The 23,173-nt window shown below is 44.5% G+C and overlaps 1 protein-coding gene and 1 pseudogene across 5 annotated transcripts in view; both read left to right on the forward strand.

Annotated features, from left to right (window-relative positions):
* Positions 1–19,154, forward strand: part of LOC118840998 (dual specificity testis-specific protein kinase 1-like) — a 41,288-nt gene extending 22,134 nt beyond the window's left edge. For 2 of the 5 annotated variants that reach the window (XM_036748392.1, XM_036748393.1), the window contains exons 3-8: positions 8,351–8,472; positions 9,318–9,366; positions 10,032–10,181; positions 10,823–10,996; positions 12,811–12,894; positions 13,804–14,146. In XM_036748392.1, the coding sequence (XP_036604287.1) occupies positions 8,351–8,472; positions 9,318–9,366; positions 10,032–10,181; positions 10,823–10,996; positions 12,811–12,894; positions 13,804–14,037 (813 nt within the window). In that variant the 3' untranslated portion in view covers positions 14,038–14,146. Of the gene's footprint in view, positions 1–8,350; positions 8,473–9,317; positions 9,367–10,031; positions 10,182–10,822; positions 10,997–12,810; positions 12,895–13,803; positions 14,147–14,507; positions 16,732–18,472 lie in introns of those variants that run through there. The other 3 variants (XM_036748395.1, XM_036748396.1, XM_036748394.1) reach the window with 3 other exon arrangements.
* Positions 1,697–2,215, forward strand: LOC118841205 (annotated as a pseudogene).
* Positions 19,155–23,173: the final 4,019 nt, after the last annotated feature.

A 23,173-nucleotide genomic window follows, 5' to 3' on the forward strand; every position in this document is an offset into this window, starting at 1 on the left:
AATGTGAGCATATAGTCCTTTGAGTTACTTAAAGTTGGGAAGGAAATAAGAATCTTAATAGATTGTGGTCTGAACTACATTTAGATAAAGTTATGAAGTAAGTTATAATCAATTAATCCACAAGAATTATGTGGCAGGCGTTCCAGGTCCTGGGGATACAAATGCAAAAAATTGAAATAATACTTAATCTCAAGGAGTTTAAAAGGGATCACTTTTAAGTATCCAACCCTAGACTAGATTAACTTGGGTTGATTTCTAAGGAGCCATAAGGAACCCAGGCTAGTCTGTTCCTGCATACACAGAGGGATAGCCTGGCACATAGTAGGTACTTAATAAATCATTATTGGGGTTGATTGATTGCTAGGTGGGATTTGGGATGAAAACTGCAGGAACCTAGATTGAGGCCTGGTTCCTGCTCTGCATGCCAGAGAGAGACTGGGAGCTGGAGCACCTGCAGTCTGAACTGTGACCCAATGATTTGTGCAGAAGTTGAACTCTGAGTAGCTGTGGCTTCTGTCCACTTGACTTTCTGCCTCTAGTGCCCCTGTAATGCAGGTATTTTCATAGAAAGAATTCTTGTACCACTCAGATGTTAATGTATGCCCCCTCGTGAAAATGGTAAGCTACTTGAAAGCAAGGTATATATTATCATCGACATTACATTCTAGCCAAATGGGCTGACTAAACTATTGCCTGAACTTCGTATTCCATATCTCTTAGTGCATTCATACAAGCCATGCCCCCATTCCTATGTAACCAGGTATTCAGACCTTTTCTCTCAGTGTAAAGGGAAGGTCTCTGGGACCTGGCTACATGGGCTTCTGGGAATTATAGTCGTGAAGGACAATGTCAATTTCCCCCATGCCTGGAAGGGGAAGGACCATGAGACTCCAGGGAGAGGACCGAGGGAACACTCAGGGTGTGCCCTGCTGTACTAAAATTTCCTTTCAGCATTGAGTCACACATGGCCAGAAGCTGCTAGGGAGTTCATTATTTCCGTTATACTCAAATATTCTCGTACATGTGATTACACATAGGCGTGTAATAAATGTTTAATGATTGATTGGTCAGCCAGAAACAGGCACGTGTTCTATATGACTCATGTTACACCTGGGATATACTTTTACTTCGGCTCTGCATTTCAAAATCCTTTTCTGCCTTCAAGAATCAGCTCAGGTGTTACCTCTGAGAAGCCTCCCATGATCAGTTGAGTTAATACATTCTTCTTCCTCAGATTTTCCTGTGGCACATTGTCTGATCCCTTGCTCCTTTTCCTCCATTCATTCCTATCTTTGTATTATACTCATCTCTGTACATATGCCCTACTTTTCCAGGACTAGTATAGCCACACAAAGAGGGGCTCATTAGGCTGATTGGTAGGTGATGAATTCTTTGGCCCCAGCAACCCATCAAATAAAGAAAGGTGCAAAGGGGTCCTCATTCCTGTGAAGCTCCTTTCTGCTGCTGCAGTGATAATAGCAGAGCTGTGGAAGAGACAGAAGACCACTCCCTCGCCAGCTGGCTCTCCTGAGCAGCAGGGGCACCTCAGCCATAGTGTCTCCTCCATCCCCTCTTGGGGAAGAAGATACCCCTCTGCACTCTTGACAGAAGCAGTGTCCAGACTCTTTGCTCTCCCTCCCGTCCGCCCCAACAGCCAAGGAACCTGACCGTATTCTGGCTCATGGTCTTTGGAAAGATGGCCTCGGGAGCTCAAGTAGCTGATGAAGTATTCCGCATTTTCTGTAATGTGAAGGTTCAGAAATGTTCCATGCCAGAAGAAATCAAGAAAAGAAAGGAGGCAGTTATCTTTTGTCTCAATGCTGACAATTGTGGAAGAAGGCAAAGACATCTCAGTGGGAGAGATGTTGGTGTAACCATTACAGATCCTTTCAAGCATTTTGTGGGAACGCTTCCTGAAAGGAATTGTTCCTACGCTTCATATGATGCAAGCTTTGAAACAAAGGAATCAAGAAAAGAAGAATTAATGTGTTTTTTCTTTGGACCCAGAATTAGCATTTCTCAAAAGTAAAATGATCTATGCCAGCTCCAAGGATGCAATCAAAAAGAAATTTCAAACCCAACATCAAGCAAATGGCCAGAAGACCTCAACAGGGCTTGTATTTCTGAGAAACTAGAAGGATCCTTAATTGTAGCTTTTGAAGGAAGTCCCATGTGGAGCGTTCAGTGCCATAAGCTGAAAAGATGCTGTGTTTAATGTATCTTCTTGCTAAATATATAAAATAAATATATTTAGACCAGTGTTTCACTGAGATGTCTTGTTCTAGATTAAACTAAATATTATATAAACCTGTATAAAATAACCATAAGTCAATCTAAAGTCTGAAGTTTCATGGTTGTAAATTAGATTTTTGCTGGCTGATAGTCTATTTGGCAAATTGGCATTAAGATTATTGTTTAAGCTCAAAAGTTTTAATTATACAATTAAAACAACAAAAAAGTGGCCATAAAAATAGAATGGAGAATTAGCAGATATTTTTGTAACTGCTATAGTTACTATCTCTCCTTTGATTACCCTATTGGTCATATCTGATGGCAATTTAGGCCCATACAAAAAAAAAAAAAGCCAAAACCTTCCTTGAGCTAAATAGAAACTGACTTTAAGGGTTTGAATGAATGGAAAACATTCCTCCTCAAATATTCAAAAACCAACACTAATCCACTAAATATAGTAGTTAAGTCAAGTTAGGCTGTCTTCACTTTAACAGTTAATGTGCCTTAACTGCCTTAAAATTGTGCACATTGGTAGTAAAAGGCAGTCTTTCAAAGCACTTTTTAAAGCACATACAACTGAAGAAGCAACTCCTATGGTAAAGTTCTTCCATTAGCTGGCAGTGAAACTGTTCTGATGAAATAATCTCTCATTTGGGAATCATAATGCATTCTGCAGTGACTGTGCAATACCTTTATGTAACACTGAATTATTACACAAAACAAATTATAGCTCTGCAGTAACTTAGTTTGCTGAAGAAAATGACAGAACATTTGTTGACAATCGATAGGAGGCTTGTGATATCTTGAACCATGTTTCTGTCAGATCTTTGCTGCTTCTACTGCAGTAAGCTATGGAAGATCACTAAGCAGATGTTTACTTGGGACAAGGGGAGACTTCTTAATTTCCTGTGGAGATGTGTTGATTGTATGTGAAATGGGTAGTAGGTATGAAACATAATATTCACCTTAATCATCTACTTTATGAAAGTTTTCAGTGATTGTCTTAACACCATGGGTGTAACACGTTTGAACAGCGTAGAGATGGAAACAATTCTAGAGGGAGGTTTTATTTAATAAAGGAAGCAGTTGTAATAAAAACAAAAATGAATAAATAAAAATTTTAAAAAAGAAAAGAGCTAGAGAATGACAGGAATGGCAAAGGTTTTGACCATCTCTAAGCATTAACCTAGCTGTTGGTATCCTGTGTGTGAGATCCTCCTACAGTGGATGGATTCCTACAGGTTATGAGTCAAATTGGTGTTGACATTCCCACTGTAACTGTAATGAAAAGACAAAAGAAAATTGTGACTAGATGAGAGGATGGTTCATAGATTCTCCTTGGAGAGACAAATAAAGGAGTTAATGGAGTTGGTTTCATCCTGTATCCAAAGGAAACAAGTGATAGAATTTCATGAGAGAGTTGATCATCATGTAATTTAGTACTTAGGATAAAAAGACCACAATGAAAACAAATGCAGCTTTTATGCACCAACATCTGATTCTATAGAGAAACTCTGTGAAGAGCTTGTTAAGGTCCTCCAAAATTAAATGACATACATACTTTAATCCTCAGGGACTTCATTTCAAAGATGATGAAAATATGTTGGAAAACATGGGTCACAAATAAGAAATAAGGGCAGAAGCTCACAGGCTGTACTGAAACCTCATGTCTATATATCATGAAAACTTTCTTCGAGAAAAGAAGAGGGAGGTTCTGGAAAAGGGAAATACTCAATAACATGATAAAAAAGAAATGGACTATGCTTAAACAGAAAGGAAGTGAGTGGTTACTGGCATGGGAGTCATTTCTGAAGCAACCATCTCTGTAGAGCAGAGCACCAGCTTATGTAGAAGTCAAAATTGATACCAAATTAGATGAATTAATAAAATGAGAAGATACAGCACAGAAATGAGACAACTCCAGCTAGACTTACTAAAATAACCTGTTGATGCCAAAAAAAATGGCAAATGGACAAAAGAACAGATATAAACACAGGCTATTACCATTTTCTTTTTCATATATTTTTATTTATTTCACTAAATATTTCCCAATTATAGTTCAAATTTTTTAACATTCATTTTTCAAAATTTTGAGTTCCAACTTCTCTCCCTCCCACTCACCCCTTGAGAAGGCAAGCAATATGATATCCATTATATATGCATCACCATTTTCTAAGGAAGTTTAAACAACTGTAAATCAGTTGCCATAATGAGGAGATCAGAAGATCCTAGAAACCATTTCAGCCAGCAAATCTACAATCTTGGCAAGTAGAGAGATATGGTAGGCAAAGTCACAGAGTACATAGCTCATTTGTGGAATCTTGTGGAGAAGGATGATGGGACATTATGAACAGTATCACCTCACAATTCATTGAGAAACAGTAGAAACAAAAATATTGCCAAGAAAGCTTGGCAGGATCCCAAATGAGAAAAATCATTTCACATAAGATAGACAATAAAAAAGATCTGTGAAGATTTTTATAATAAACTCTTTTGTCTCTTCTTGACAGCAGTAGAGATACTCATGTAGCCTCAAGCATCACAGTGTACAATGCGATGCATAAGGGTATGAAAAAGGCACTAGAAAACAAAGATAGGCTGTTAGGTGTTGAAGTGGATAGAGTGCCAAGCCTAGAGTCAGGAAGACCTGAGTTCACATCTAGCCTCAGATAATTACTAGCTGTGTGACCCTATTTGCCTCAGTTTCCTCATCTGTAAAATGAGCTGGAGAAGGAAATGGCAAACCACTCCAGTATCTCTGCTAAGAAAATCCCAAATGGCATCATGAAGAGTAAGACACAACTGAAAAAACTGACCAACAAAAGAACTAAGTATATGCAGACCAGAATGAGACTCGACTTGGTCTAGATTAAGATATGCATAGAAAATGTTCATGCTGGAGGTGACACAATTAGGAAGTGTTGAGGGATTCTTTTTAAATTATAAAAAAATTTTCAAATTTTATTTTATTTCATTTTATTTTCAGTTCTGTATTCTTCCCCATATTCTTGCCCCCAATTGAGAAAGCAAAAAAACCCCAAAATATAACAAAACAAAAACAATTACAAACATGTATAGTCAAACAAAACAAATGTCTGCTTTAGAACTGGGAGGAACCTTAAAAGGTCACCTAGTCCAGATAAGGAAACAGAGGCCCAGGGAGATTAAATGGCTTGTCCAATAAGTAGAAGAACAAGGACTCTACCCCGGGTTCACTGAATCTGAATCCAGGGTTCTTTGCTCCACATCACGCTGCCTCTCAAAGTCGATTGATGAGCTTCAGAGTATTAATGTGAAATGAGGCATAAAATGCAAAGACATCTGCTCACCAAAGTTGTTTGCCACTGACATGGATGATGGCCAGCACAGCGAGCTCATGAGAGAGGGAAGCCCTGCAGATGGCAAGGCCTCCAGATGCTTCTGTTTGCTGATGACATCATCCTGAGAGCATCAAGCCCTGAAATGTTGCCTCCTAAATGAGATCTGTAATCACGCAAGAGAATTGAGCCTGATTAGCAAACCAGGTGGATGAAGATTACCTATGGTTTAGACCATGATATGGAATATGATGGACAAACTCACTGAGCCAGGCTGTCAGAATGCATATCTTGACTTGGACACTGAATCATCTGGGCCCAGAATTGAACAAGAGGAGGAGAGCTCGAAAAGAGTAGGCTAGATTGCTATTGGGGAACTGGGCACTGCTTGTGATGACCTTCAGCTTCTCCTTGAAACAATATTCCTCCAGTTATGAGATGCCGGGGAGGGGAAGGGAAAGGAGTAAGCATTTACATAGAGCTCTACAAATTTTATCTCATTCGGTCCTCACAACAACTCTGGGAGGTAGGTGCTTTTTATTACCCCCATTTTGCTGTTGAAGCTGAGGCACACAAAAGTTAAGTGACTTGCCCTTGGTCACACAGCTAGTAAGTGCCTAAGGTCGAATTTGAACTCCTGATCTTCCTGACTCCAGGCCCACATTCTGTGCACTATGGCATTACCTAGCTGCCTCAAGGCGGTATAGCAGGGTAGATGGAGAGCTGGCCTTGGAATCAGGAGATCCTGGGCTCAGGTCCTACGTCTGACACATTCTATGTGACCCAGAGCAAGTTACTTAATTTCTCAGTATCTCCAGCAGCTCTATAAAGCTGTAAGCTGTTGTGCAGGTGCTACTCTGCATGGGGAGGAGTTCCTCCTCACCAGGTTTGGTTAAAACACACACACACACACACACACACACACACACACACACACACACACACACACACATATATCCCTCCAGTGATGATGACATATAGTGGAAGTTCTTTATCTCTGAAGCATGAAAAATTGTGAGTCATGAGAAGGACAAAGGAGAGGTGCACGAAGGCCTGAGCAATGATAGCATCTATCTAGCACTTTAGGCAGCTAGTTGGCCCAATGGATAGAGCACTGGGCCTGGAGTTGGGATGACCTGAGTTCAAATCTAGCCTCAGACACTTATTAGCTGTGAGACCCTGAGCAAGTCACTCCACCTCTGTTTGTCCTAATCCCCTGGAGAAGGAAATGGCAAAGCACTCCAGTATCTTTGCCAAGAAAACTCCACGGATAGTATGGTTCATGAGGTCACAAAGTGTTGGACATGATCAGATAACTGAACAACAATGTGCCAGGTTATCAATGAAGAATTGTTCAAGAGAAGTGGCACAAGAGGAGAGGAAGATGGGCGTGGTGCCTGGAGCGAGGGTGCAGGATAAGTCAGCAGCCCACCTTTGGGCCCCACCGTAGACATGCAGTTTCAAGAGCTCCAGTGAAATGTTAGACGGCTCCCCTGCGGAGGACGCAAGCAAGAGTTACGCAGGACGAGAATGGGTCAGTAGATGGTGAATGGTACTGTCTGAAGGGCTGCCCAAAGGTTGAGATCATAGCTCCATCAAAGTACCATAGTGGACATGTGGTATCCTCTGCACCCCTCCACCCCCACCCCCAAGAACGGAAGAGCCTTTAGGGGAGATTCTGCTTTTGCCTCTGTATTTCTAGTGCCTGGCAGGTGCTTTGCATGTAGGAAGAATTTCATAAATATGTGCTGATTGATTTTTGATTAAGTGACTTGCCCATGATAACACAGCTGGAGAGTGTAGGCAGAAGGATTTGAACCCAGCCAGGTCTCTCCTGACTCCTAGTCTATTATATCAAACTTCCTCTCCATTCATGAATAAATGAATGCCTGGGTAGGGGTCACTTGGCTCTGTTGCCCCACCTCTGGCTCCTTGGGGCTCAGAGTTAGAAGAGGGATGAAAGGAAGGTCTGGTGTGTCAGGGACCTTAAGGTTGAGGCCCAGAGAAGGGGGTGCTATGAGAACTTCAACCTGGCATGTAGCTTGACTGAGAATCTGTCCTCATTGGTTTCCAAGGTGCTAACTAAGGGACTGTTTCTGTACCTGGTGACTAGGTGGTCTGGGGAGGCCAGAGTCACAGACTGGTCCACTTACTTGAAAGTGGGTGTGCTGCCTCTACTTGAACCTCCTCAAGCTCCCTCTTCTGAATAGAGCTCCACAGATGATTCTCCATGACTGCCTACCTGGGCCATGGCAGCTCTTGGGCCCTGAGACTTTGTTTAGACCTACTTCGTGCACTTATCATGTATTTTGTGTATTTTACTTATCTGTTTGTAGGTCTTATCCAGGGGGGTGCTGGTCGATGTTTTCTGAAAAGGCAGGACACACTTTCAGATTTAAATTACATTATTAACATTTTGTCCATCACTTTCTTAAGTCCAGGCAATTAACAAAATGATGAATCAAGCCCTGGTATGTAGCATTTTTTAGTTTCTGAGGTGTAAATGCCTGCAGTGAAAATTTAACAGCTGGCTCTCAAGAGCCAGTATGAACTGGCTCCATCGCACCCCGGCCCTAATCTCTCTCCAAGACTATAAGCTTTAAGAGGGAAGGGACCATGTCTTCCCTAAATGTTTTTCTGTTTTTCCCCATGCTAGAGACAGGGCTTTGGACCAGGTAAGTGTTTAATAAATATTTGTTGAGTGTATGAATGAGAAGATGGATGGATATGTGCGAAACCCTGGTCTGGGTGAGGAAGCCACTGCCATATTGCCCAAGGTCCTGACTCAGTGCTCCCCCCAGGTGACCCAAAGTGCGACCTGCAAGGTGATGGTGGTGAAGATCTATAAGAATGATGTGGACCAAATGGTCATCCTGAGGGAGATCAGCTTGCTGCAGAAACTGTCCCACCCCAACATTGTCAGGTGGGTGCACTGGGCCTGGGGACATGGGAGCCAGGGACAGGGGCTGTGTGGCCAGAGAGGGTTAGAGTGGGCATAGAGCTCCAGGGCTGCACACACACATACATGCACACAAACACACCCCACACACAGTCACTATCTCTGCTCCTATAACCAGTGTTCTCCCTTGACTGAGTTACAGAAAGAAACTGGGGGAAACCAGGTCGCACATTTTGTCTCTGTGCCTTCTCTGGGATGCTGCCTTTGGCTTTCGGGTTCTTGGCAATCGAATGGCCACACTATTGAGCCCGCATTGGTCTGGGTCTATCTGGGCAGACATGTCTTGGCCTAGTACTTCTGCTTGTCTGTCTTGCCAATATACAGAAGCACCAGATCCCCCAGAGTGTCTGTTTTGCTCATCTTCTCCCCAACTGCTGTTGATAACAGAACCAGCAGCTCTAGGGTTTCTCCACCTTGTCCAGATAGACTCCGACACCCGCTACAAGCTGCCTCGTGTTAAACTCTGCCACGCGGCCCTGGGAGCCTCATGTTGCACACAGCCCCACATCCAAGAGAGCCTCGTGTTACAAGCAGCTACCTGTCACAGTCAGGCATACTTTCAGTAATAATGTAGCAGTACATTACATGCCAGAAGGTTACATGCAGTGTTACATTACATGGCAGCATCTCATTACATGCTGCCACATTCAACCCATTGGTGTGTTGTTAGCAGAGTCACACTGCTGGCGTTCATAGCTGCCCACAGTGTGGTTATCTGGTCAATATTCTTGTGGGGTCAGAGCTTGGGCTTAGGGGGCCTGGGGGGAGAATGGGAGAAGACTCCAAGTCAGTGGCCATGTCATCTGCAGGTACCTCGGCATCTGTGTGAGGGATGAGAAGCTGTATCCGATCCTGGAGGTGAGAGCCAAGGAGAGCCCAGGCTAGAGCTCAGCTGAGCTGAATGTGAGAGTGGGGAAGGTGCTTATCATCCACCCCCGGATTCTGCAGGACTATTCCAACCCTGACCTGACTAGTGAGACTCTCTTTCCGGTGATAACAGCCCCCATGGGAGGAAAGCCCCAGAGCCCTTGTCTGATGCTCCCTATTATCCCATTCCACAACGAAGACAGCTCAGAGATGGGCAGTCGATTTGGCCATAGCCACACAGCAGATAGAAGCTAATGAGTAAAGGAAACCCAGGCTTCTGGGCTTCCAGATTGGGAGTGTAACCACTTGGTTGCTTTCCCTGAATTTGGGGCTTCTCGGGAAACCAGACATGGATGTTTCAGAATGTCAGAACTTTAAGGGAACTTAGAAACCAAGACCATTGAGCCAAACATCCTAATTTGACAGATAGGGGAAATTAAGGCCCAGAAAAGGAAGTGATTATCCTGAAGTCCCACAGCATGGCAGTGGATCTCTTAAGCACCTCTCTCTGCCTGCTCCCTGGGGTGAGATTGGGACCCTGTCCCCTGGACCCTTTTGTGGCAAGGGGTCATAGGGAGGTTTGCCAGGTTTGGCCCAGTATTGCCAGGGGTCTTAATCATTAAGTGAGTTCCCCTCCCTTTTTTTCTCCCCTGTAGTATGTAAATGGTGGTTGCTTGGAAGAATTGCTGTCCCGAGCTGAGGTACCTCTGAGCTGGAAGGAGAAGGTCGCTCTGGCCTGTGACATTACCAGGGGCATGGTGTATCTACACTCCAAGAATATTTATCATCGGGACCTAAACTCCAAAGTAAGGGGCAAGTGGAGACCAAGGACAAACCCATGTGCTGGCTCCAAGCCTGGAATCAGCAGCTGCTACATCTATAGCTCTACTTCTCCCCACCCCTGAGCCCTAGCACCCAAACTCCAACCTCTCTCCTCTTTCCTGTGTTCATTGGAAGCCTTGATCCTGCTACCTGCCCCCTACTCTAGCCCTAGATATCGCTTTTTCCTTTTTTACCCTTATTCCAGAAAGGAAAAACTGAGTCCTAAGTCCAGCCTAAGCCCTATTCAAACCATCAACATTAGGCTGGTCCAGCCTTATGTGTCTGGGTGGCATTATTCTCCCATCTTTCAGATAGGAATACTGGGGCACAGAGGGAACCTGAAGCTTCCTTACCTTTTGTCTTCTAAGATCACATAATGCCTGGGTCATTCCAGGATCCAAAGGATGGGGGGAGGGAGAAGAAGTGAGAGGGAAGAAGTGATGAAACCATGCCTTTCTTTACAGCTGTGTCCCATGAAGGGGGGTGTCTTGAGTATATGGGGATTGAGGAAGGGGTGCAGTTACCTAGCGTCCCTGGCCCAGATAAGTCAAGGAGGGTGTGGGGGTTCTGGGCCATGATCCATGGAAGATCTATCAGCTCTTCCAACCTTAGGTTCTCCTTCCAGAACTGCCTGATCCGCGTTACACCTCGGGGCCGGGAGGCCCTGGTTACTGATTTTGGCCTGGCTCGGGAAGTGGTGGAGATGCCTGCCTCAGACCCTGAGAGGAAGCTGTCCCTGGTGGGCTCTGCCTTCTGGATGGCCCCTGAGATGCTCCGGGGGGAGCCATATGACCGGAAGGTATAGCCTGACGTTCCAGTCCTCTAGAGGCCAGGTCTTGAGCCTGCACATCACTTATGGAAGGGGCATATATTAGGGCCACTTGCTGCAAGTGGGATGGGGGCTCTCTAAGCTTGAGGAATTTATATACAAGGAAGAGACTAAGATAGCATCTCCCAGCCATTTCAGTTCCTCCATTTGGCAGCCAGTGCCTTTGATTACGTGGTGAAGCCCTGCATTTGCACAAGGGTGGGGAAAAGGAAACCCACACACAAGACTCATGTGTCCAAAAGCAATTTACTAAAAGATATTCTGAACAGTCAGTTAGAGCCGGGGTGGGGTGCTGCGGCTGGCCTCCAAATCCGACTGGGACTCCGTCGTGGCAGCACTGCTGCTTGGCTTCCCAGCATTCCCTCTTTTGTATCGCAGAAGTCCCTCTCTAGGGTGTTAGGGGTCTTCTTTCTTTTGGGGAGCTTCCAGGATGGTGACTGACAGGGAATAAGGCATTATCTGCTTATCTTCACTCTCGGAGGTACTCTTTGGAATCTTTGAGTTCAGGAATCGGTTGAGGGGGAGGAGAGTCTGGGATATGGAGGGTCTCATCTATGATGCTAAGTGTTATAAGGCCTTCTGGGCCCAGATGGTCACTTATCTATGAGGTTATTATTGGGAAAAGAGGGGGAGACTCTGGCTGGCTTTAGGGATGGCAACCCAAAAAGAAGAGATAGTTAACACTTGCAGAATACTGGAAATGGCCTTTAATTATTCATCCAGGTGAGGAATCAAAGGCCCTATGGAGATGCTTATATTTCTTTTGAACTCCCTCTCCTTCCCCCTACCTTGGGATTAATCTTGAAATGCTAGCTCCCATTCCAAAGAGGTAGGGGGAAAATTAACTCTTAATACACAGATGTCTTAACAAAGGGTTAAGGCCTTACATAATTGACATGTATGGGCAACTGGGTGGCCCAGTGGTAGAAGGTAGGACCTTGAGTCAGGAAGAATTGAGTTCAAATTCAACCTCAGACAGTTACTAGCTGTGTGACCCTGGGCAAGTCACCTAACCTCTGTTTGCCTCAGTTTCCTTGTCTGTAAAATGGGGACAATAATAGGCCCTACTTTGAAGGGTTGTTGTGAGGAACAAATGAGATATTCATGGTATGGCACTTGGCACAGCACCTGGCATATGATAAGAGTTATATAAATGTTAGCTATTGTTACTAGCTATTATCATTATTAATATAACTAAGGACAACTGTGCATATGCCTGCATGTATTCTGCAGTGAGCACTATCGATGCATTTACATTCTTCAGAATGAGCAGGGAGAACCTTTACGCTCACCGCATCTCTAAGAAGCAAAACCACATGCCTAAATACATATTAAGAAGGACAAATAGAATTTCTGAGACCAGCTGCTATGCAGTGCAGCAGCCGAAGTTCTGTTCGCCCAGCCACAGGGTGTGGGAGCCTCTGGGATGAGATCTTGGCCACAGGTCTATCCCTGTTTGGAAGGACACACCCATTTTCTCCTTTTCCCAAAAATGTGGCAGGGAAGTGGAGGCTGTTCCCACCTACACTAGTCCCAAACACCCACACTAGGAGAAAGAGGAGAGTTTCAATTAACATGTGAGGAAATGGAAGGTGGTGTTGGTATCAATTGAACTGTTTCCAAAATGCTGAGGGGGCTAAAGGTAGAATTCCGTTTGGGTGAGGCTAAGCCTCTGGGAGGGAAATTTGCCTCCAGTCCCTGAAGGCTTCTCACTGAGCTTTCAGGAGGGCAGCTCCTGGTCTCCACTGCTGCCTCAGCATCTCCCTGTTTTTTGGCTTTGACAGGTAGATGTGTTCTCATTTGGCATCGTCCTTTGTGAGATCCTGGGTCGGATTCCGGCTGACCCTGAGGTTCTTCCCCGGACACAGGTGAGGCACACAAACATTATTGTGTGGGTTATTATTGTAAAAGGAAAAGTTTAATTAAAGGGCATTAAAAGTACATGTAAGTCACCTGCATAAACTCAGGGAACTCTCTTGGATCCCCCACGGTCTCAGGGAGTTACCTCAAGATATATATGAGCTTTCTAGTGACTCAATAGCCAAAGGAATCCCCCAGGCCCAGAACAGAAACAAATCCTTTCTGTTACCCAGGACAAAGAAGAAATTCCCCAGAAGCTGAGTAGCCCATTGAGCAGCTAAGAACCGGAAGAGAGCCAGGAGTGGGGTGGTCCAATGGCAAGGCCTGGGGGTACAAGGGTTGGAGTTAGAGGTGATGACTGGCTAATAGTCTGAGTTTCTGCAACTCTGGACCAGAACCCCACAGCTTTTTGAGGGCAAAGACCATCCCCTAGAGCAAGTAAGAAGTATTCAATAAATGTTGGTTTAATTTAATTTTCCTTAGGCCCCAGGGAGAAAATGAGGGAGCAGTTCTGTTCCTGGGGGAAGGACTGGGAGATCCTGGGGCAGTTGCTTCCAGACATTTCCCTCCATCCCCTCCAGAAATCTCTTTATAGGCTGGGTTCTGGGAGGATGTCTTGGTTACTTCAGGTATTAGTTAGCTGATGAAGTGACTATAAAGAAATAGTCCAGGCAGGAATCCCCAGCTAACCCCTATGGTGCCGCTAGGCTAAGAGAGCTTGGGGAGCTTGCTAGGAGCCAGGTGAGGTGTCGGCCATCGTGATGATGACAGGTAATTGAGGTGGAGGGGGAGGGTTCCATTGTGGCTTCTCTCCTTTTTCCTCTGTGGGTGTGTTTGGGGATGGGATGGGGCAGATTTCTGTAGGAGTTTTGTTCTTGCTGGGCACAACCTCACTACTGACCTTTCTCCCTGCTCAGGACTACGGACTAGATGTGGCTGCATTCCAAGGGATGGTCAGTGAGTGCCCCTCACGTATCCTAGATTTGGCTGCCAGCTGCTGCCGGGTATGTGTACTGCTCTCCTGCCCTCGCCCTATCCCATTAGGCTTCAGCCTAGGCCGTCCAGGAAAGGGGGGTCAACCAGCCTGCAGTAATAGCTTTTGCTGGGTGGTGCAGTGGGTAGAGAGTCAGGAAGACCTGAGCTGCGTGTGACCCTGGGCAAATCACTTAGTTTCTTTCACCTTCACTTTCCTCTCTGTAAAATGGGGACAATCACGGCACCTACCTAACAGAGTTATTGGGAAAAATCAAATAAAATAACTTCTGGAAAGCACTTTGCAAACCTCAAAGTCTATGTAAATGCTAGATGTTTTTGTTATTTTTTTCTTGTTCACATGTCAGCCCTACAAGAAAGTTCCTAAAGCTCAAGGAAACTCTGGAATCTGGTAGTTCTGGTCTAGGATCCACCTGTGAGGTGTGTGGCCTTGAGGAAATCCTTTTCTCCTTGGGCTCTCTGGTCCCCACCCTGTAATTCAGGGAAATGATTAACCCTTAGTAGGGTAGATCTGTCTAACAGCCAGCTTATTGCTAGAGACTGCCAGGCTAGGCTCTCAGGACACAGGAGACCTGTGGGTAGCAGGGTTTTGGGGGTTCCCATTCTTTTTCTCTTTTCCATCTCTCAGTTGGAAGCTCTGAAGCGCCCATCCTTCACTGAGCTCCTTGAAGAACTGGAGGAGATGGCTGAGATGCTGGACCCCCAAACAGCCAGTTAGCTTTTGGGGTATGAACCTCGGTGCCTGCTCCCACCTGGCCCTCCTGTAGGGACAGACAGGGCTTCCCTACGTGACTGAGCCATAAGCAGATCCAGACGGGGACAGTTCCCTGCCTCAGCCTCCGTGGACTTATTTGCGCTTGAGCCGCTGGCTGCTTTCTCAGAAGACTTGGTGACAAAGAGAGTTCAGCAGATAATACAAGAGAGTTATTGCAGAAATAACTCAGAGGGGAACATTTTGTGGGCTCTTTTGAGGCAAAAGACTTAAAGACTTGTTTGTAATGTAACTAAGCAGAAGTGATCACAGGATGGATGGAGATGGTCAGATGCCAGAACTCTACTTTCCCCTGTGGGTTCCATCCTGGGCACCCTGGAACCCCTCCAAACTAGTATGGTAACCAAGGGCCAACACTCCTTTCGGGGAAGGAGAGGTTACTAGGCCAGAGCTGAAAGTCGGTCAAGGGCAGGAGCTGAGAGTCGAGAGTCTCCGGCCAGTTCCTTCCATAGCTTCACCAGCTACCTTCTAACCCTGGAGAGATGTCCACCCTGGGTCCCTGATTGGTGACTTCCTCTTCTGGACCACTATGTCAAGAAAAGCCTCAGCTCTGCCTCTCTGGACAGCTCCTCTTATCCCTCCTCACCAGTACCCTTTCTTTCTCTTCTCTCTTTCTCCTCTCCTCCCTTCTGGAACCATGAGCCATGATTAGATTAACTTTGGCAGTGTTCTTGCTCAATTGACTCCTCCAGACCCCACTCATGATCTCTCTAACCTTCCCACCTAAGTGACCTTTCCTATCTACCACACTCCTTTGTGTGCTGTCTCTTCTGCTAGAATGTAAGATCACTGAGGCCAGGGACTGTCTTTATTTTTTGTATTGGTATCTCAGCCACTTAAATGAATGAATGATGGACAGGTAGGTGGGGAGTTAGGACAAACGGCTCCTGAGCAATGGGAGAAGAGCGACTAGATCCGTAGGCATCATCTCAAGGTCAAAAGCATTTCTTGTCTCTTCTGACTCTTTGGGAGGCCCATCCCCCAATGATCAAAGGCCCGAGGCCATAGGTCCCAAACCTGACCCCTTAGGCCTGTCCATGAGGAAGCCAAGAGGACTGCAGGGAGGAGGCGATCTGTCTAAAAACCCAAATTCCACCCCCCCCCCCTTTGACTTGGGTGCTTTCCTGGGAAGAAGTGGCTGTAGAATCTGGAGATGAGCTTTATGGAGCCTGGAATCATCTCACTGCTACAGAGGATAAGCCCAGCCAGCTCAGAAACCTTTCTTATGGGTGTCAAGAACATGATTTTCTCTCCCCAGGATTTACACATGCCCACAGATGGACGTTACAAGACACTGTGTCCTAACATCCTCTATCTAGGTGTCTCATTCCTTTGTCTAGGTCTCATCTCATTCCATCAGTGTGTCTCTGGGAGGAGGTGCTTTCATAAGCAAAACCCCAGCGGCCTGACCACCCAGAGGCCTAAGTACGTGGGTGAGCGTCTAATGCTTGTTTACATGTGGCTGCTTCTTCCTCCCCCTGTACTTTCTGCAGAGCAAAATAGTTTTCAACGCTGTGAATTGTTTTTCCCAGTGCTGTCACCTTGAAAACCCCAGCTAGTTTTCTTCATGGGACTGTGAAGCTGGAATGGGTAAAGGGCATCCAAACAGACCAGGGGCCATGTGGGGAGCATAAAGCAGGAAGCCTGGCTAGCAAGCTTCTCTCTGTCTAGCTGGGTGAATTTGAAGAAGTCACTTAAAACTCTCTGGGCCTTATTTTCTACATGGGATTAAGAGGGGCCTGCCAAAGTTTCTCCAAACATTCTAGATAAGATGCCTTGTTGCCATGGATGGGGAGTCTTTACAGGAACCACCTGGGTGGTTGGACAACATCCTTGTACCCCTTTGAGGTTGGGTCCTGGATAGGGCTGAGGATAGGGGAGAATTCTATGAATCCATGGCTCTTGGTTGTCTAACATAGTCACCAGATGGCTTGAGGGGGGAGGAAGGATGGCTTGGGCAAGGTCAGGAACATGTGCAAACACAGCATGTACTCCAAAACTGCTTCGGCTCTGCTCCTCTGACCTAAGGTCCCAGGAAATGTCTTACTAAATAAAGGAAATAAAGCTTGTTGAATTTGATAAATTGCTCGTTGCTGTTCAGTTGTTTTCAGTCACGTCTGACTCTTTGTGACCCATTTTGGGGTTTTCTTGACAAAGATACTGGAGTAGTTTGCGGTTTCCTTCTCCAACTCATTTTACAGATGAAGAAACTGAGGCAAACAGTTAAGCGACTTGCCTAAGGTTGCATACAGACATTTACATGGTAAATGTCTGAAACCAGGTTTGAACTCAGAAAGATGAGTCTTCCTGACTCCAGGCCCAGCACTCTTTCTGATGGGAATGGGATCTGAACCCCCAAAAGAAAAAGACCATGTCTTTGGGATCTGGACCCCCCAAAAAAGAAAAGTCCCTGGACTTTCCCATGTGACCCAGGTCCCTGGTGTTCTCCTGGGGCACCTGACCCTTCTGGGTCCTTCTCTGTTACCTCCCAGTCACCCCAAGACTAGTTGGCTACTCTGAAATCCTTCCCACAGTCTTTCTGTACATAAGGTCCATCTTGCCTTCATTAAAATGTTCAGATTCCTTAAGAGTCTGGCCAATGCTCAGATTCAGTCTGGCGAGCTTGTCAATACCAGTGTCACAATAGGGCAGATTTTTAAAATCTCATCCTCCCAGACCTGTTTTCTAATGAACCTTATTTCTGGCTGAAAGAAGGCTTGAGTAGAATTCATTCGAGGCAGGACCTGTGTCGCTATTTTGGGGTCCCAGCACACCTAGACCACAACATATCTGTATACCATCTAGCTTCCTTGATGAATTGTTTAGCTTCATACAATTTCTGTTTTGTCCTCAACAGAAATTTTGTGTGTGTGTGTGTGTGTGTGTGTGTGTGTGTGTGTGAGAGAGAGAGAGAGAGAGAGAGAAAGTCTGGCTGTGTCTGTCAGATTAAATCCATCTTTGTGTACATGACTGTGAGTGAGTACACCCATCAACATCTGCATTTTTATAGCTGTGTGTATCTCACGGTCTGTACATTGCTGAGGAGTATCTGGCTCTGACGTTAGCTCTATGACCCTGAGCTAGTTACTTCACCCCTCTGAGCCTCAGATGCCTCACCTGCAAAATGGGTATAAATCATGTTCGCATTCCCCAGGAGGTTGGTCTGTGTCTGTGGTTAAAGCTTCACTCTGTGAACCAAATTAGGGGTCAGTATGTGACCTGATCTTTGTCAAGGCTTGAAGAATATTCATGCCTCTGCCTTGGCTCCTCATTCTCTGGAAAGAGAGGTTCCCTCACTCTGGAAATCCAAGGTTTTATAAATAGATTTTTTCCCCATGAGCTGCTGTAAAGGACTCTCTATTTCCAGCCATGAGGAAATTCTCCCATATTAGTTTATCACTTTAAGCCGAATATGGCAGCTCAAATAAAGTATAGTTAGAGACCCAACTGGGATTTTTTCTTTGTATCTCTCCCCCCCTCCCCGCTCGCCCCAACCTTGTATTTAAATGTGTATATGCAGAAGGGATGGGAGGAGCTGAGGGTAATAGGGAAAGGGGTGGAGCTGTCACATAAAACTTTTCCAGTGTCCCAAGCAAAAATAATCACCGAGAGTCTCATTTGAATCACCCATAATGATCTGAGATTCTACAATGCACAGTGCTCTTATAAGGCTCAGAAACAAAGGGCTAGTATTTCTGACAAAAATTTGCACCCCAAACCCTATTCCCAACTATAATGCCCCACTCCTAGGGCAGGGGGCGTTTAACAATCCTTTCCGACAATCGCTTTGAAACTAACGGCAGATATTTTGAATTCTACAGATCACTCAAGAAACAGTGTAATCTGGAATGAGGTTTGTGTCTGAGGGTTCACCCTGCATGTACCTGAAAACCAAAGGTGGAGGAAGAAGAAACAGAAGCCTGCATGAGAACGCTTAGGAAAGGGGTTTATGTTGCCATTAGGGAAATGTGTAAGTAGCACCTGAGTGCTCTGAACGTGTCTCCTTTTTCAGTTATCCTCAGGTCCATAGTAACCCCGCAGCTCCCACTGATGTTTCTTTTATCAGGTCAAACCAGAGGACCATGAATTTAAGGCAAAGACATTTAATGAAACTGAATAGTTTTGCTAAAACAGGGAATTGAATCAGGTATTATACATTCTTGGCACTCATTCCCAAATAATTGCCACCTCCACATGTGTTTCCTAGGGAGCCGTAGTCTCAGCTCTCAAATATCCATTCTGTTCCCTCAACACACTTTGAAGGGGATAATTAATCACAGAGAGCTACTAGAAAAATTTGCTACAGCTCTCAGGAACATTAGGCCCTAGCAAAGGAATAGAGGATGCCTGAAACAGGCCAGGTTTTGAGAGTCCATCTTCTCAATACAGAACTGGAGAGAATGCCAGAACTTGGAACACAGACACCATTTTCCTCCTATCTTTCTCTAACTAACCCCCATACTCCACTAACCCTGTGTTTTGTCCTCCATAAGATTAGCATTTGGGGTGATAGGGGGGCAGACCCTTTTTTGGCTTCAGACACTTACTAGCTGTGTGACCCTGGGCAAGTCACTTAACCTTGCTTTCCTCAGCATCAAACGAGCTAGAGAAGGAAATGGCGAACCACTTCAGGATCTTTGTCAAGAAAACCTTAAAGTGGGTCACAAAGAGTTGGACACGAAAAGACCATTCAAACCGTGAATCTCTATTATGTACAGCTTGCTTAAAAAAAACTAAACTAAACTAAAACTCCATTAGTTTCTAAGCTTGTCTGCTCAACTATTCCTCCTGAACTTAAATCTGTTCTCTTCTCTGCATTTTTAAAAAATTCTTCAATGACCCTCCTTTTTTTTTTTGACTTCCCTATCACTAGTCTCCCCCAAGCCCAGTGGCCCAGTGGGTAAAAGTGCTGGACTTGGAGTTAGGAAGATATGAGTTCAGATTCTACAACAAACTCTTACTAGCTGTGTGATCTAGGTGAGTCACTTAAACTCTTAGCCTTAGTTTCCTCATTTGTAAAGATAGAGGTAATAGCACTTACCTCAGTGGTATTTTCAGGATCAAATAGGTGCTCTTATTACTGCTATTATCCCACTGAAATCCACCCCAAATAGGAAAAAAAAAAACCCAACCAACCCTGTAACAAATAAACACAGATAGGGGCTGGATCTATGATTTCACTGGCATAGGGAATTCCTGGTGAAGAACTTTTTCTATGGTGAGAAATGAATATTTCTCTCTTGTATTTAATGAGTAATTATTGCATTAGGACCAAAGTTTGTCTCCTTTTCTCCTTTTTCATCCAGAAACCAACCAATGTGGGAAATCTCTCTTAGAGATTTACACAGGTCAAGATCTAATTAGACAGTAAAAGAAATTCCAAGTTTGGGCTAATGTGCGCATTCCTGCTCATTGCGTTTGCTCAGACAGATCTGGGGAAGTGTTGATTCTCCCTTTTTTCAGACAGGTGATATGGAAGTTGATTTTTTTTTTGACCAAGATTTGGGTGACCCAAGTCGCATACCTAAGACCCTCATTTTAATATAGCCCACCTCCCATTGTGTTAACCAATCAGAGCTGATTGCCACCCTCCAGAATACCTACTCTTCACAGGGCAGATAAACTGTGAACCCACTGACATGAGGGGTCTTTGGTCTAACAAATGGCCGTCCTTTTATTAATAAACCTGCTGGCCTTATTAATAAAATGATTAAATTACCCAGAAACTCTGTCTCTCAGAATTTTTTAATCATCACACTATCAACAAAGGTTGGCATTTCTACCACTTAAAGTCTCAGAGAGTTGTCTAGAGTCCTGAGGAGTTGTCAGTCAGCCAGGCAGTCAAAGGGCATTTATTAAGCGCTTAGTATGTGACAGGCACTGTGCTTAGAGCGGGGGACACAAAACAAGGCAAAAACAGCTCCTGCTCACAGCCACCTCACATGTCAAATGGGAGAGATGATGCATCGATAACTAGGCACGTACAAGACTTACATAAAAACACACAGATGCACACACAATAAGGGAATACAAAATAGAATCAGTTACATATAGACACACACACAACAGTGGAATGTAAAATGAAATTACATATATACATATACACAATAATGGAATCAGTTTATGCATATATATATACACACACAAAAGAATGTGAAACAGAATCACATATATACACAATAATAGAATACAAAATAGCATTGTGTGTGTGTGTGTGTGTGTGTGTGTGTGTGAGAGAGAGAGAGAGAGAGAGAGAAAGAGAGAGAGAGAGAAGATGGTCTCAGAGAGGAAAGCACTAGCACCTGGAGAGACTGGCGAAGGGTTCCTGCAGAAGGTATGATCTGAGCCAGTCTTGAAAGAAGCCAGGGAGACTAAGAGGCCAAGGTCAGAAAGGAGAAGATCAGGCAGCAGAGACAAATGATGTAAAAGCATGGACATAGATGGAGGTTTGTGTTTAAGGAACAGCAAGTAGGCCCATGTTACAACATGATACTAGATTGTAGAGTATGTGGGAAAAGAAATAAAGCATAAGAACACTGGGGAGGTAGGAAGAGTTCAAGCCAAATGTGAAACAGAAAATTTTATATTTGATCCTAGAGGTAATAGGGACTCTCTGGAGTTTACTAAGTTGACGTGGTCGGACCTTCACTTTAGGAAAATCACTTTGGCAGCTGAGTTGGGGATCGATTGGAATGGGGAGAGACTTGAGGCAGGGAGACCAAGGACAAGATTATTGCAGTAGTCCTGGTGAGAATGAATAAGCTCCTGCAGCAGGGTGGTGGCTGTGTGAGTGGGGTGAAGGGGAGACATAGAAGAGATGTGAAAAGTGGAAATGGCAAGATTTGGCAATGGATTGGACTTGTAGGGTGAGTGAGGATGAGGAGCTGAGAATGATGTTGTGGATATGAGCCTGGGTGATTGGTCGAATAGTGGTACCCTTGTGAATAATAGGGAAATTCAGAAGAGGGGAGATTTGGGGCAGAGAGATGAGTTTTGAGATGACTATGGGACAGTCAATACAAGATGTTCAGAAGGCATCCATCAGTGTGAGGTGGTGGCTCAAGAGAAAGGCTAGGGTGTATATGTGTGTGTATATGTATACAGATATATATGTATGTATGTGTATATATGTACATATATACACACATACACGTATACAGACAGATGTATAAATTTGTTGTCATTTTCAGTCATGTCCAACTCTTTGTGACCCCATTTGGGTTTTTCTTGGCAAAGATACTAGAATGGTTTTCTTTTCCTTTTCCAGCTCATTTTACAGATGAGGAAACTGAAGCAAACAGGGTTAAGTAACTTGCCAAGGATTACATAGCTAGTAGGTGTCTGAGGCTGGATTTGAACTCATGAACATGAATTCCTGATTCCAAGCACCGTGGGAAGAGAGTTCAGTCTTGGGGGAGAACCAGAGTTAGTAGGTATGATCTAGATAAAAAATCAGTGAGGGAGACTGAGAAGGAAGAGCCAGAAAGCCAGGAGGAGAAACAAGAGTTCTGTTTCACAAAAACCCAAAGAGGAGAGAGTATTCAGGAGGACGTGATCACCAGCATCATGTTGAAGAAAGGTCAAGGAAAGATGAGGATGGAGTAAAGGTCATTAGATTTGTCAATTAAAAGATCATTGGTAACTTTGGAGGAAATAATTTCAGTTGAATGATCAGGTCAGAAGCCAAGTGACAGAGGATTTGGGAGAGTAGGTGCTGAGAGTAGATGACTTTCTCAAGGAATTTAGCCACGAATGGGAGGAGAGGTACAGGAGGGACAGAAGATAATGAAAGAAAATGGGAATGATAGTGAGGGCACTGTAACGCGTGATACATATGCAAAATCAATTTACCATTATTTATACTGATAGTGAGGGCACTGTAACGCATGATGCATATGCAAAATCAATTTACCATTGTTCATACTTACTAATGCAATGGAATCACTAATTTGACTAAGGCTTTTCAATGCCAGCGATCAAAATTGATTAATCAAATGCATGAAGACATCAGTTCATCTTCTTAATTAAGCAGCACAAATTTTAACCCCACTAGAAATAAACCACCAGCCTGATTTCCTAGGGCCTCGCAGTAGGAATGTCTTCTGCTGGTACTTAGTGACAGGGTTCGCTCTCTGCCCAGCCAGAGGTCTATGTGCTTCCCTCTGAGGTGACTGCCTGGCAACTCAGCAAATCTCAGTCAATTAGCGCTGCATTCAAGCAAACGTAGATGATATTTGAGTCTCCAGTGTGGAGAATGCAGGAGCTGCCTCCATCAAGACCCGAGGTCAAGCTAAAAGCTGAGGGTATCCAGGGAATTTCTTATAGTTCTAGCTATGGGTGTTGGCTGGTTCTGCCCAAATTCTGATTAGGGGTTAGTGCCCCAATTTATTTACCAATTAATTTGATTGATGCCTGATAACATACACTAATGATTGAGCAGGCTGTTTACCAAATTTTCCCATTGGCAGTGTATCCTGTCTAGGAATCCCACATGTGTACTAGTTGCTTATGAGCACAAACAT

The sequence above is a fragment of the Trichosurus vulpecula genome, chromosome 3 (assembly GCF_011100635.1).
Source record: "Trichosurus vulpecula isolate mTriVul1 chromosome 3, mTriVul1.pri, whole genome shotgun sequence".
Taxonomy (NCBI): Eukaryota; Metazoa; Chordata; class Mammalia; order Diprotodontia; family Phalangeridae; genus Trichosurus; species Trichosurus vulpecula.